Source organism: Zonotrichia leucophrys, chromosome 3, assembly GCF_028769735.1.
Source record: "Zonotrichia leucophrys gambelii isolate GWCS_2022_RI chromosome 3, RI_Zleu_2.0, whole genome shotgun sequence".
NCBI classification, from domain to species: domain Eukaryota; kingdom Metazoa; phylum Chordata; class Aves; order Passeriformes; family Passerellidae; genus Zonotrichia; species Zonotrichia leucophrys.
Window position 1 is genome coordinate 53,656,054 of NC_088172.1, and position 15,825 is coordinate 53,671,878.

Below are 15,825 nucleotides of genomic sequence, written 5' to 3' on the forward strand. Positions count from 1 at the left end.
TGGAGAAAGACAGTGTCAGAGAACTGGGTGAGAACTGTAGAGGATTATCCCTTAGTTTATAGCAATATAGTGTAATTCCTTGAACTTCCCTGGGGTTGTTGCTGTTGCTGTTTCTGTGTGTGAGAAGGGAAATCACTCTCCAATAGAGGAAACCCTCAATGAAAATGAATTAATGTATTTTAATTCGTGGATATCCCAGGAGGTGCTAGTAACCTATATTTGTTCCCCGCATCTCTGCTAGTACAAATTATTAGACTTTTCTGACAGCTGTAAGTGCCTAATTCTGCTTTTTCCCCCTCCCCTTTTCCTGTTGTAAGCTTTTATTGGTGGAAATTCAGGGACTGGACAGGATTCTGTTTGGCTAGGACATGACAGGTATACATATATATACACACATATATATGTATGTATATGTGTATATATATATACATATATACATACACACATATATGTGTGTGTGTGTGTATATATCTATATATATTATATCTATATATATAGATATATATATATAGATATATATATATAGAGATATATAGATATATACACATACAGGTATATGTGACCTTTGCCAGCATGCTTCCTTCGGTTTGGTTTGAAAATAAGTATATAAGCAGGTAGACTAATTTCATTTGCATCCTGCTGGGTGCAACATTAACTGTTGTACCTGGTCCCATTGCAATGCAACATGCACCAGTACTAAAAATGTGTAAGTACAGGCCCCAAGGTTCAGCCTCTTCTGTGCCTAATCAGACAAAATGATGCTCTTGGTGAAACAGAAAGCAGCACCGTGTTAGGAGCAGATGCCCTGTGCACTGAAGGGTCCTGTAATGCCCTGGAAGAGAACAGAGAGCAGCAGCAGATGAATTGTGTGGCATCAAACACAAAGCAGGGCGCAGGAGCTCTGTATGTTGTTTTTTTGGGAGTCTCTTGAAGCTGGCAGTAGCTGTGCAGGGAGGCAGTTTCTAAGCTGTTACTCACTCCTGCTCCCTGCTCTTGCCATCCTATTCCCATGGCAACCGCAGGGACGCTTCAGCAGCATCTCTGTTCCGTGACAAGCAGGAGGCAGGGCAGGATTCAGCTCCTTTCCCCCGCCTGCAGTGCATCAGGGTGGAGCCAGGAGGGAGCTCCAGGTGACAAAGGGGATGTGTGTTGTCCCTGGGCCCAGCAGTGGGGTGGGGTGACATCCCTGTGCTGGCACAGCACACGGTGCCATACGGGGCCTGCACAGGAGCTGATTAACAAGAGTTGCTGTCAAATTGTTACCAGTGGCATCAGGTGTTTCATGAGCTGCTCTCTCAGAGTTCTTGAGTTTGGCATGGCTGTAGACCTTGGCAGGAATTTTACCTAATAAATCCCCTTTAGTACAGTCTGCATTTGGATCCTCTGTTTTCATCTGTGAACTATGATTTGCAGTTGCTACTACCTTTTCAAGGGAATGGTGTTCTGAACAGCTCCTAAGCTGAAAGTAAGGATAGTAGCCTTACCTAGCTTCCAGAACACAGATTTATAAGTGTTTGAAAATGTTGCATCTGTTTGGTCCCTGCTGTTGCCTTCCCACCTACATCTGCATTTGCCTGTGGCTCTGAAATGAGATGTTTGTGCTCCCACTCACCCTCCTGCTTTGGTTTTATTCAGATGCTGTAGCACACATTTAATTTGGGCAGTCCTTGCTGTTATGGTAGTCACACTGGTCAAGTTTAATTATTCTCAGACATCTGGAGTTGTGGAAAAAAGTCTTGAAGATGGCCTTCTAATGAGTTGAGAGAATGATGAAAGGGAGCTACAAAGGGGCAACTGGGGCAGTATGGGGAAAGTAGCTGTTTACCATAATTGTTATGAATGAGAAAGAAGGCCAAAATGAAAAAGGTTACAGCTTGTAAATTTTGAAAATGTAAGCAATTATTTTGATCTTTATTCAAATAATTCTTGTTCCTATTAAGGATTTAGAGGTTCACATTAAGGAGCCTTAAAGATGCTAGGGAGTAATTGTATTTTTGTGTCTTAACATATAGAAATGCATTGTTTTCTCCCCGCAGTTCTGGATGTTAAAGCTACCAAATGATGGTTACAATGACTAGGGCCACTCAAAATTGCACTGTAAGATACAGTTGTTGAGGAAGATCTGATTTTCATTGATGGATGAATTACTCAGATTACTGGGAAAAATGGCTGGAGGCTTTTTATAGCGTTGGAGACGTGTCATTAATTAACTAGGCAGTTTATTCAAGCCACAAGGACTGCAGACAATGGTTAAATCACATATAAGCATTTTAGCATTGCATGCTGCATAATTGAGCAGCAGCATTAAAATGCAGAAAGAGGACAGGGGAAGGAGACTTCAGTTGTCTTTGGAGATAAATCCGTTTGTTATATAAAACACACAGATAAAACCCATCCCAGCTTAACTGTCTAATATTTTGGACTGTTTTTAGAAGCATTTCAAACCTTTGTGGCAAACTTGCTATTAAAATTAATGATTTCTGCTTACTTGTGCTAAGGGGTCTGTAAATATTGACTAAGCTATTTCAGCCTTTTGTAAACAAAATATGTGGGGGGGGTTATATAAACTGAAAATGTTAAATATTTTTGCAGAGTTTTATATATTTATACATGGAGGAAGATAGTAACATTGGTTTTGCTCTTTGCTTGGGAGACTTGATTTTTATGATGGTACATAATAGTGACAGATTTTGTGGGAAAAGTAATGTGAATTTTAAGTGGTATTTTGCCTTTCTTTCTCCCATCTCTTTTTATTATGTTGTTTCCAAGGCTGTATTGTGCTATTTCCTAAATAATAGATATCTCTTTTTTTTCTCCCCTTTTTTCTGATAGCAGTGTATAGCTGTATTAGCATTGTTTTTACTTTGCCTTTTTGTCTCAAGTAGGTTTTTATTTATCATTCTGCTGAGAATACAGCTTCCAAAAAGAAGCTGTAAGGAGAAAACTTAGCTTGGTGCACTGTTGTCATTTCTTGGTTGTGCTTTCCTTTTTCACTAGCAACGAGCAGCTACACTGCAGATTTTTGTGCTCAGATGAGAACTTCTTAGGCTTTGCCTTGAGTTTTGTGGAGGGTAGGCAACAAGGATGTTCTCCTTGGAGCCTCTAGGGCTCATCCACAGCTTCAGGAGCTATGGCATCTATCTGTGGGTTTATTCCAGACAAATTTTTCCTGCCAGAAAGCCTGGTCTGTGCCGCACAGTTACTGAGCGGGTAATTGGAGGAGCAGAGCAATAAGGTGATACTTCAATGTGCTTTCTTCTTCCCACTCGCTTCATCTGTGCCTTGCCTAATCTTTCCCTGGATGCTCTTCATGCAGCCTGCAGAGGCAAGGCACTGGGAGAGCTAACGAGATGGTGCCATTTGTTCCAGTCAGGAGAGCTGTGCCATGGGGGTTGTTTATGGGCTGACGGCGTCAGGGCTCGTTTTCTCTGCAGCTCCTGCACTGTTTTGTGTCAGGGCTGTTTCAGATGAGTCTTGCACAGAAATTTTTCTCTTTATGACTCTGTCTGAAAGGAGTAATACAACTGTTTTAATGTTTTGCTCGTCCTTGTAGACAGGGTGTTTGATGTTTGTTAGTGCAAAAAGCAAATGCCTGAATGGATTTCTGCATCCCTTTGGAAGCACGGTGTACTAGGATGTACAGGTCAGCCTCAACTGTGCACCTTGTAACTCCTTCCCTATGACTCTCAGGTCACAATATTGCTATTTTAGCTGACTGGAATCTGAAGTTGAAATGCTGCGCATTCTACCACATCTTTGCCTCCCTCAGGAAAGAAGAATGTTGTTGGCAGTGACAAGCCAGAGATGGAGGAAGAGATGAAAACTTGTGCTCTTCAGTTAATGTGTCCACTTAGCATTTTTATACCCGGTGCTGTTTTACATTTTTGAAGCATCAATGTTTGAGTCAGCAAAGTAAAGATGAGTGCAAATAGAAACAAGACCAGTCTCTGTGTGGGAGGTGTCAGGAAGAAAGGAGTCGTTTGCCTCTCCTCTCACCTTGCTGGCACCTGTACAGAAGATTTTGCTTCTATAGCCTGAAGTCTTTAGTTCTCTGAGACAGGGAGTTTACTTGAACTTGTGGTTTTGAAAAGCTCTGTGCTATGCTTCAGCCCTGGGGCACATAGTAAGCATGAGGCTTTGCAGTGTACCTCTGCAAGGGAGCGGCACTAAAGGCTGTGTTTTAGGCAGTGTAGGGAAAAAATTGAACCTTCTGCAGGAAGGTGCTCTCTAAGGAGAAGTCATAGGTAGGGCAGGAAAATTGCTTTGTTCAGATTTTGAACTGGTCAGGAGAGGGCACGTGAGTGGAAGTGTAATTCTTACAGAGGGAAAGGTCTCCACACTGTGAAGGTTTCACAGCATTTTTCAGGAAGAGTCCATTATTCCACTGCCAAAGCCGCTTGACTGACAATACTTTGGCCCCAGGATCTCTTGGGTTCATCTAGAGCTTTATGGTCTTTTCACTTCAAAAGAAATGTAGCTGCCAGTGTGGTTGATTTGAACTTTATCATCGCTGGTACTTAATCCATCAATTTTTTGGAAGTTTAGTAAGAAGACCAGGAGCCAAATGGGGTCTTGAACTTGGGGTCAGATGTCTTCAAGCCTGCAAATAGTCTGAAACCTTGGTGCCGAAAACAGGGATTAGAGTGATTGAATCTTGAGGAGGATATTGTGGATTTCTGTACTAGGTTTTGTCTGGGAAAGCAAGGCCAAGTTTCATAGTAATAGCAGAGGAAAGGTGATATTTTTGGAAAGTGATACCACATAGTCTTTCCATTGATTTGACAAAAAGAGATAGTATACCAATGGAAAGCAGGAGCAATATCTCTTTATTCTCTAAAACCTTTCCCATCAATGTTTCATCCTGCATGTGTTCAACTTGAGCTCTCTGTTCTTTGTCCAGGATCCAGTTTCTTGTCAGTGTTCAGATGTTGAGGGATTGTTGGCAAGCTAAAAAGGAATTAATCCTTCCTTGCTTTCCTTGCTTTTTAAGAGAATGGTCATTCTTCTTCAGTGCCTCATTCGGTAACAGTTTATTACTCAGCCTGACTCCATGTTGACTCAGTTACACTTGACCTCACCCATTGCACCTATTTCCTGACCATGCTGAGTTACTGCTCTCTGCCAGCACCCAAGACCTCGAAGGAGAGGGCAGAAGTTGAGGGACTAACTTCCATTAGTGTATAGTTTAACCCTGGGACTGCTTGATTTTATGTTATGAAATTCAAAACAGCAAGGACATTGCTTCTAAACTGCTTTGTATTGCATTTTCACTGGTTGAGCGTGCTGTCCTTGTTTCTAAGTAATACTATTTTCAATTAGGGAAAAAAAACAAACCACAAAACCCCAGCAGAAACTCTCAGACTTCTAAAGCTCTGAATGAGATTTTAGCTTCAGCAGTCAGCATATCTTTCAGGAAATAACTAAAACCTGACATGGGAATAATGCAGGAGACTGCCAAGTGTATCAGTTGACTTCTTTTCCTGATTGAGTGTTTGTTGATAAAACTAATTGCATTTTCCCACCAGATGTTGTTTTAGTTGCTATGTATAATTGCATCTTTGTGAAGAATATGTGTTTTCAGATACAGACTTTCCTGGCAGTTTTGTGGGCAATCAGAAAACAACACTGCTCAAAGAATATCCCAGAGTATTTCTGCTGTGGGAACTCAATGGTTCAGGCTTGGAGTCCTGTCCAAGTCAATTGTCACAGAAGATGTTCTGTAGAAGGTGTTCAGCTGTTGGCCTTTTATTCATTTTGCATGCTGCTTTAAATATGATTTCTTTCACATTTTAAGTAAACTGAGGCATATCGTTAATGCCATGAACATTATATAGGAGGACAACTCTTCACTTAAAAATCTAATTGCTGTAAGATGCTTGCTCAAAAAATGTCTTGAGAGTCAAGAAGGAATATAGAAATGTGTGTGCCTGGAGTACACGAGTCAGAATTAGTCCAGGTATAATTACAGGAATGTATAATAACCAGTCTTTCTGTGATTTGCTAGAATGCTTTCATATAACATTTCATAAAACATCTTTGCCTGGACAATTGCTTCTATCCCCACATGTCCAGAGTAGTTAATAGCTTGAGGTCCTGGTTTTAAGACTACTTACATTTTTGACTCCTGAAGTGGCATGAAAGACTGTATCTCATTTACAGTCATTCAGCTACATTATACTATTTTAGAGGGAAATAAAGCCAGTGCAGTTTGAATCCCCAGTTTTTGGTATTTCAGTGTTTGCTATTTCAATATTTATTAAATGGATTCTCCACCAAGATCTTTGATGGATTTACTTTGCCTTCTCATTTGATGTCTTTGTAATAGTTATCTAGATCCTATGGACTTGGTAAAAGAGAGAATGAACAAGGCTGAAAGTAGATAACTCAGCCAGTGCTGCTTTTGAAAGGATTAATGACCTCAAATGAGAATATCCCCGCTGTATGTATGTTTATAAAGGGGGGTAGTGGAATGATCCTGGGCTGTTCCAGCCATGTGGGGGGCTGGTAACTGCTCACATCCAAAGGAAACAGAGTCTTCTAAGATTTTTGGACATAAAGGCAGTCAAGAAAAATCTAGTGCTTTCCTCCCGAGCTTGTATGTGAATTTTAGTGATGTCTCTTTTTGTGTCAGTTCAAGAAATCATTTTACAGTGGCTGAATTTTTAATGGAAATAAAAAAAGTATTCAGCAGGAGACCAGCTGTCTCCCTCACTCTGCTTTTCTTTATTTCTCTCTGTATTTTGAGGTAAAAAGGAGGAAAGCCAGAAATATGACACTGAGAAAAAACAAACTTTCACTTTTTAACATATCCTAAGAGGAATTTGCTGCACTTTCTCCTGCTTTGTGGTGGAGAAACAGTAAACAAGAAAAGCCCAAGCAAAATGCTAATATTACATCTAAATGGACTGCAGAATGCTGGAGTTAAGCCTTGGCAAGGCTGACATTCTTTTGTTCAACTAATGAATGAAAATAATTAATGGCAATAATTTTCCCTGCATTTTCTTTGTTACTAAGCCTACCTGCATAAATAGAAGGTTGATCCATCATTCTGTGTATTTATCACTTTATAGTTCAGTTAATTTTGAATCAGCAAAATAGATTTATCTCTATTAGTGTGATGGCAGTTTGGTGACAGCTGTGAAGGCTGTTCCTATCATAAATACTGAAGTTTGTCCAGGTGGCTAAATCAGAGCAAACAGAACTAATTCAGCTTCCGTGAACTGCTCAGCCTCTTCTGACGGTGTAAATGGTTGACCTTACTAGGATTTTTGCAAAGTGTATTTTCTGTAGGGGAAGATGGGGGAGGAGACTGAAGAAGAAAGCATAAAAACAGGTCTAAATTTGAGAAAGTAAAGGTCAGTGAAGCAAAGCATAAAATGAGGCAGCTGCGAATGCAGAGCTGTGCAGGACAAGTTTTTAAGTGGCAGCAGTGATACAGCCTGCTATGATGGCACCAAGATTTCAGCAGGTGTGTGTGCCAAACACACACACAAAGGCAAAGAGTAAAACAAAATACTGAAAGGGTAAGGTTTCCAAGAAGAGGAGTCCTTCAAACTTTGAAAGTACAGCCCTGGAGAATGTTAAAAACCAAAAGCTGCTACCTGTCCTGTGGGAGAAGGGAGATCTGTAACTTGAGAAATAGCTCAGTGGAGTTCCTGACAGCTTAGCCACATCTTAGGGAAGATTAGAGCACTTAAGATTTAATGACAGATTACATTAATTTTCAGAATATTTCAGTGTGTCCAGGAATTAAGATCCAGTCTGGTCATGCACCTTGCATAGTCCTACAAGGCAAGTTCTGCCTGTATGTGAAAATTTGGGGTTTTAAGAACCAGATTGTACTAGGATGGAGTTTGCTAGAATAATTTTTAGTGCTGTTGAAATTAATGGAGTCTATGAGTTGTTTTGTGTTTGTGAGTTGTCAGATGTTTGTTCTGTGTAGAAAGTTAAGAGGATCTGTTAAAAATCCCAAGCCAGCAGGAGTAAAACAGATGCTTGTTCCTTTTTTAGCTTTCCAACATCACAATACTGGAATATCTCACTGGCAAAGTGCTGCCCTGAAGTAACCTCCAACAGCTTTATATTTCTTCCAGCAGCTATAGCAAATCCAGCTTCTAATGCTTTAACTTCAGCTTCAGTCAAAGGTTTGGTTGTTTCCCTGATGCAGAATGACAGTCCCTGTTCTGAAAATGTATTGATTAGATATCCTGGGAGTTTTGTTTAACCAGCAACATTAGAAACCTTCAGTGTTAGTACTAAATGTCACGAAGGGAGGCATCTTGTTTTATCAATATCTTTCTGTAACATTATTGACTGTTCAGTTTGTACAACCAAAACCTGAGATTGGGAATAATTCTGCCTTCTACTCCTTATATGTATTCCAATTATCATAAAGTTTGAGCATTCTTACTGTTGATGAGTTCTATTTACTTACATTAAACCAAATTAAATAGCAGCAAAATGTGTTAATGTGTCAAAAAAGCACCGCTGTTAGAAAAGAATACTTCTACAAAACATTGGGCTTCCTGAGCTGGACCTTCAATGTAGCAGCTCTTTGGTCACTCCATCGTAGCTTTGTGGATCTTGGTGCTGCCAAACCACTTTCTGCTGATGCTGTGTCTGCTCCAGAGCATTGCAGCATCACAACAGATCTTACAGGAACTGAGGAGTTCAGCGCAATATTATTGAAATTTACATAGCAAAGCCACCCAGCATGTCCAAGCTGTTCCTCTTGAGCTGAATTTTTAGCTTCTTGGCTGTTGTAATATTAATCTCTTCATAAGAGGAATCCTTCAGAGCAAAATACCCCATCTTTTGCTTACCATATGTCTTTTAGAAATTGGTGTATTTCAGACTGTTAGTTGGAGTGTCTTTGATATCTTGGGCATTTAAGGAGGTTATAATGTTGAATGCTAAGTTTCATGGATGATAGCTCAGAAATCTTTCTTGAAAAACCTATTAATTTACCAAAACTAGGTTGTGAAACTCACCTCAAGTTAGCACATAGACTAAAGAGGTCAGTGCATTCCAGAGAAGGGTGTTTGTCAGGTATTCAGATTTGTTATAATAGATAGAAGTCACCCAAGCTTGGGTTTCGTGGAGAACTAAGACACTTGTGTTTCAGAACTGAGCCCCCCTTTCATCTCTGGGTACACTTGGAAAGCCATGTGTGCTTTCCCAGGGCTGTTTACCACAGCTTCCCTGGAAAGCACACAACATCTGGGCACTACAGGAGCCCTGCATTTGTGTGACTTTTAATCAGTCTTCACTGCAGTGTAGGCTTGGCCATGTGTGATATTGTGTAAAGACATACTGCATTTATGTTGTGCTACTGACTCACACTCAGAAGGTATTGGGTGATTTTAGGTGTTGGGTTATTGGATTTTCCCTATTCTGCAAATGCAGTTCTGCAGTTGGTAATACATGTAAGATCAGCTGTGATAACAAGCAGTAGGAAAAGAGAAGAGATGAGTCAAGAGAAGAACAGAACAAGGGGCCAAAGAACCACTTCAAAATAAGTACTTGGGTTTTTTAAATTATTCTTATTATCACTTAGCTTTTGTGTTCAAGGGATAACAAACCACTATAACTTGTTCCCTTTTCCAACATTCTGTCTGACCTCCTCAATCTGCAAAGACACAAAAAATAAAATTAATTTAAGTATCTAAAATGTAACTTCTTAATTTCTCTGTTAGATGCTTTAGGGATATCCTGTGGCTCAACCTTTTGTCTGAAGGTCAAGAGAGTTTTATTCATCTGACATAAGTAGCTTGAGTGTGGCATTTATAACTTGAGTAATGTTATGGATGATAACACCATTAGACATTTTTACAGCTTCAGCAGGAGTTCAGCCAGCAGGACTATCAGGCTGATAAATGCTTTCATCTTAAAGGTTGTATTGCTACAATAACCCTGAAACTTAAAGCTGCTCCTTGAAACCTACAGCCTGGCTGAAGAGATGAAGTGTGCCCTCTGATATTTCTAGGTTGCTAAAGAGCTCTCTCAAGTTCCAGTGCAAGAATTAAATGCTGACATGCAGCTGTTCTGAACTGGAAATTATTGAGGACTTCATAATTTTAAATTATTTGGGGGCAGTGTTACTCAAAAGAATTAGCTTTGGATTGAGACTGAACTGTTGAGTGATGAATCCAAAGATTTTGTTCCTACCCAATTATAAAATATTTCTGCAGGGTTTTAGGAGGCAGACTCTTGTACTGCTATTTTCAGAAACAACAGAGGCTCAGCTCCCCTGTCTGGGTATTTGCAGTTCTAAAACTTCTTGCAGACCAGTTAGAAACTAATCCCTAGTAGACTGAGAGTGGTGTGAAAAGCTAGCAGTGACAACTGGTAAGATTTTGCCTTTGTAAAAGTTTGTTTTGTTGAGATCAGAGAGTGGCTGTGTTTTGAAAATGAATAGTGACAGTGGCTGTGCACTGATCATGCATGTGAAAACAGTGGAAATAGTGAACAGTGTGAAAGGAGATGTGATGATAAAACTGGAAGAAGAATGGAATAAGGGATCACAAGGGAGGATAGTGTGAGATGAACAAAGGTTGAGTTCTTGCTTTTACACCTAAGAGTAGTATTCTGAGGCTTGTAGCAAACTTCAGTTGCTGTTTTGACCCAGCAACTATTTAACACAAAAATATTTATAACATGTAATGATTACAGGTAAGGCAGTCAGATACTGATTTTTAAAAATATTTTTGATAGTGGGAAACAACTCCATTGTTTTCCTTAAGATTTTAATGACTTTATGGGAGTTCTGTTAAATTGCCATTCGAGTTTATAACCTTCATTATGTTGATAATAAAAAGAACTCCAGTATTTTTCTTTTTGGTTTGGATTGTAGTTGTTTGGGTTGTTTGGGTTTTGTTTGGTTGGTTGGGGTTTTTTTTTGTTTGGTGGTGGGGTTTTTTTGGTTGCTTTGTTTTTTGGGGTTTTTTAACTAAGGCTTAGGAAACTACATTTCCTTTCTGAAACTTTCAAAAGTGCAATATTGACAATTGCTTCCTAGGAGACTGCTGTTGAATAAGTGTGATACAATACACACATTGCCTGCTGCAAGTCTGACACAGCCTCTCAGCAGGAAGGTAGAAAAGAAGGCCTCTGACAGCAGAGGTCACCAAGGGTTGATTGCAGGCTTTGAACAAGAAGTGTACATGGAGATCCTAAGTGGGCTGTGATTCTTCAGCTTGGGAAAGAGATGACCAGGGAGTCGCATAATAGAGGTCTGTGAAATTGTGACCAATGTTAAGAATGTAAGTAGGGAACAATTATTCATGTTTCTTTCAATGTAAAGAGCTAAAGGTTGCCAAATGAAATTATCAGTTATCAGAGAAGAGGGATTGTGGGGTTTTTTGTTGAAAGCTACAGGAGCGTGCGGGGGAGATGCTTGCTCAGTGCATCCTGTTCTTTCACTCTTCTCCAAACTCTTGACCACTCTTACAGGTAAGATCCAAGGCTAGGTGAATTTCTGACCTGGGCATTCAATTGTTAGAACCTTAAATATACTGGAAATAGGTGGTTGACTGAAGAGCAAGTGTAAGGTTTGACCTTCCTTTGAGCTTCATTTTTAATGCTGGCTAGTTTTCAAGTTGATGGGTGCTTTTAAACTTGCTTTAAAGTGTATTTGCCTCATACAGAATTATGTGATGGCAGCAACAGCCTTGGCTAATCCATTTATTGCTTTAGGATTTATTAGTCCTTATTTCCTGATTTTTCTCTTAAAATTCATCAAATATTCAGGATCTTAACTTTCTTAAATCCTCAAGAAGAATTTATTAAAAAAGAAATTGGCTGGTTCCAGTCAGTCTGACTTCAGTCTGTGATTGGCTATGGAGTTGTTTAAGTGCAAGAAAAAACTTGGATTATCCATTTTGTGTTGGAAATGGTTGGGTGGAAGCTTTTCTCATCTCTTACTGGATGTGCAGCATGTTGCCTTATTGCCTTCCCCTTGGCCTGTGTTAATCTACTTCCAGCTGCCTGATCATGCTGCTTTTGCCTGTTTTGGAAGGCATTCTTCCAATTTCTCTAACTCATCAGCTCAGTAACCTGTCCTCTATTCAGCTTTGTATTTCTCATGAACCATTTAAAATCTCTGCTAGGACTTCACTTTTGTCAGCTGTGTCTTTTCTTTTGATATTGTTACGACTGATGCACACCTTTTCTGCCACCAGGTTTAGGAGTTTTTGTAGTATCCAAGAATACTAAATAATCTGTGGTAGCCTTTCTGCCAGCTCACTTTAATTTTGGTAATGATCAAGTTCAAATTAAGTGTAATGTCTCACATTAAAGCGAATGAAATGCATCCACCATGAAACGTTATTTGCTTACCGGTTTTACAAACTTACCTGTAGACTCTGCTGCTTTAACTTCATTCTTCACATTCATCTTTGATTGCAGGGTCCTATTCTGGCACTCTTTCACATCCATGACTGCTTTGTTTTCAATTCATTTCCAGAGTAGCTGGTTAATGACAAGATGCGTTTGAAGGAGAGCCCCGTGGCTGACATTCAGTGGGACTGAGGGTTGTTGTGTCATTTTCAGGTTCTGTTTGGCACTGCTGATGGACAGGTGATTGTCATGGACTGCCACGGGCGCATGCTGGCCCACGTGCTCCTTCACGAGTCAGATGGCATCCTCAACATGTCCTGGAACTACCCCAGCTTCCTGGTGGAGGACAGCAGCGAGAGCGACACGGACTCCGACGACTACTCCCCACCACAGGGTAAGTCATGGGCACATCTTCTGCTTCAGCTTTGCACCTGCCCATGAAGGCAGCCCCCATGCCAGGGCGATGCCATGCCCTACAAAACCAGCAGGGTGGCCACAGTTTCAAGCTGTCATGGAGCAGAGGGCTGGTATGGGAGAGTGGCTTTGTTCCCAGCTGTGCCACCAGCCTTGCTGCCTCGTTGGTGCTGCTCTGCCTGCGTTTGCACAAATGAGATAACATCACAAAGCTTAAAAGCTTTCAGTGAGGGTGAGTGAAAAACAGTAGACAGGGACATGTCAGGTTGCGCTGATAAGCAGATGTGAGGTATTGCAGTGGTTGGTGTGTGTGGAGGTACAGAGTGCAGCCACAGAAATTAATGCACTATTATATAGATTCATGTGAAAAGGCAGCAGTACTAGACATGGTGTAAAGTACTATATATTTAGTGTTATCTCTGTTTTGTAGGATTTCTGTAATGCTCATCGTTACAGTCCCATCCTTCATAGTCCTGACATCAAGAGTTCCATAAATACTGCAGGAGGCTCAGAAATGAAGATATTTCCTGCAATGACATGGGGTAGAAGCAGGGTGACTGGAGTTGGCTGGAGTTATTAATTCACATGCTTTAGAGCACATTGCCAGTTTGAGAGTCAGGAATAAATCCTTCCCTCTCCTTAAGTCTCAATGCAACTCATTTGGTGAAATATTTGGCTTTAAAGTCTTTGGAAATCATCAGTAGCAAAGACTTCTGAGGCCTAGGTGTCCATGCACAGTCTGTCCCACCCTTCTCATTCAAGTAATGATTATACTTTCCATTTATGTGATTGATCACTTTATTAGCTCTAGGTGAGCTGTTACTGTATTTCAGTGTATAAAGCCTGAACTGCATTAAGAACTAACTTGCTATAACAGTCAGTGATTGTACAGTGAAAATTTTAAATACATAACAATTATTCAAAAGTAATTCTGAATTTGGGTCTTGGATCTGAACCTCTGAATTGAGGACTTTTGCAGTTTTAACTCTAATTTGGATTCACACTAAAAAATCTATCTTTTCCACTATATGTGTCTATATAATAAGCTTATGTATTTAACAAATATTGAAAGAAGATAATCTGATCACCTGGAAAATGTTAGAATATTTTAAAATTGGATTTTGTTTTGGCTTTCATGCCTTACTTCTGGTACTGGGTAAGATTTCTTACCTTAGAAGGAAAGAAACTGACTTCAACCTAGCAAACTCCTAAAGCAAGACAGACAACAGCAATAAATTGGATTTTTCCTGGGTTTTTGTTGTGTTTTTCAGAAATACTGAGGTTTCCATTTGGAGGACGGTGAAATTGCAGATGAGAGCTTAAATGATCCAAATGTGTGTGTTAGCTTTTTCTGAGTCAGTCAGGGGGTGGGTGGACTCGTTACAAGCCTATTTTAATGATTACCCAAACATGATGTGTTTTCTTTAGAGCAGATGTAGCATAAACCTCTCAAAGGTGACAAGCCTTTGACTCACACAGATGTGTAGGAAGGACTAGAAGTTTGTTGGGATTTTCTTATTAAATTATATACACACGGAGGTGCCAGTTACTAGACATCTTTCTCCAAAATGATTTCTCATCAGCTTTTTTACAAGTTCAGGAAACAATACTACTCTTAACTGGTTCTGACATTTTTGTTGACTGGAAAGATGTTGGCTGGGCTTTGACAGGCACTTAATCAGGGAGCAGTGGCATCTCCTCTCAGAAACTGTAAACAGGAGTTAAACACCAAAAGCTACAGATGCCAATATTGGTCATGAAGTATTTGAGCAAAGGAATTATAGTGAGTTGCTGAAAAACAAACCCAGAGGACCAGAGACTTTGCAGAAATGGTTTTTAAAGCCAAGTGTTCCATTTGGGCTCACCTCTCCTTTTGGGTGCATTGGATCCTGTTATGCAGAATGGCTGGTATCTTTTCATGCTGCTGCCTAGACATTTAGAATGCAGTAATTTGTGAAAGGTCAGTATGTTCTCTTTGAAATTCTTAAAATGTCTCCGTGTGACTTTAGGAGGAGTCCCTGGTACCTGCCCAAGCAAAAAGGGTATAGAGCAGATCACTTTTAATGTTATTATATTGTTCATCATGCTGGTTTTCAACTGGGGTTCCAAGAAAGTCTTCTAAGGCACTGGTTTTCCATTTCTTTGCCACTTTGGGGCATTGAGAATGAAGACTGAAAACCACCACTATGTAACATAATAGTATATGCATAAATCACTGTGGATATGGAGCAGTAAAAATTGACAAAGTAAAAGCACTGAGGTTTTACAGAAACAGAGAAGTTTAACTAGCTAAACCTGCTTTACTTCTGCTCACAGATGTTGCAGAAATAAGCAGGTAGAGAGGCTTGGAACAGCTCCTGATGGTGATAGGCTGAAGTACAGTGTGTTTCGACCTGGATGTGATTATTTTTGGCTGCTCACCTTTTGCTCACTCAGAGCCTTGTTTTGCAGATGGCCCAGCTGCCTATCCAGTGCCGGTGCAGAACACCAAGCCACTACTGACTGTCAGCTTCACGTCAGGAGACATCAGTTTAATGAACAACTACGATGACTTGTCTCCCACTATCATCCGCTCGGGGCTGAAAGGTACCAATAAGAAGCTCTTTCTCCCTCTCCTATGCCCTGTTTTTCCTGTATTTTTGATGATGTGTGCATAGGATACATTTTTGTGCCTCTTGCTCCTTAACCCAGGAGCCCTGAGCACTGTTATTGCCGTTTCCAGCAGTGACACCTGCTGGAGGAAGAGCAGTTCTTGGCTGATGGAGTTTCTGTGTTGGAAAAAATGCTTCACAATATTTTTGAGATTGTGTTTTCATGGCAGTTTTGTAGGGCAACTGATCTGTTCTGCAGTTTTCCAGCAGAATGCATTAATATGATTATGGTTCTTTGTGTGAATGTCTCTGCTACATAACACTTTCTTTGCATGTCTAATTCACAAAGTCTTCCATGCTTTTTGCAACCTGGTATAAATTGCAATGCTGCTTTGGTTCTCACAATTATTGAAAACTTGCTAGAATTATTGATTGTCAAGAGGCAACTTGTTCTGAGAAAGAAAACATTCCTGTGATTAATTAC

The 15,825-nt window shown here is 40.2% G+C and overlaps 1 protein-coding gene across 6 annotated transcripts in view; it reads left to right on the forward strand.

Moving 5' to 3' along the window:
* The window catches only part of TULP4 (TUB like protein 4), a 155,041-nt gene that overhangs the window by 102,325 nt on the left and 36,891 nt on the right, over window positions 1-15,825 (forward strand). For all 6 annotated transcript variants that reach the window (XM_064708235.1, XM_064708236.1, XM_064708238.1 and 3 more), the window contains 2 exons: window positions 12,550-12,730; window positions 15,202-15,336. In XM_064708235.1, the coding sequence (XP_064564305.1) occupies window positions 12,550-12,730; window positions 15,202-15,336 (316 nt within the window). The remainder of the gene's footprint in view (window positions 1-12,549; window positions 12,731-15,201; window positions 15,337-15,825) is intronic.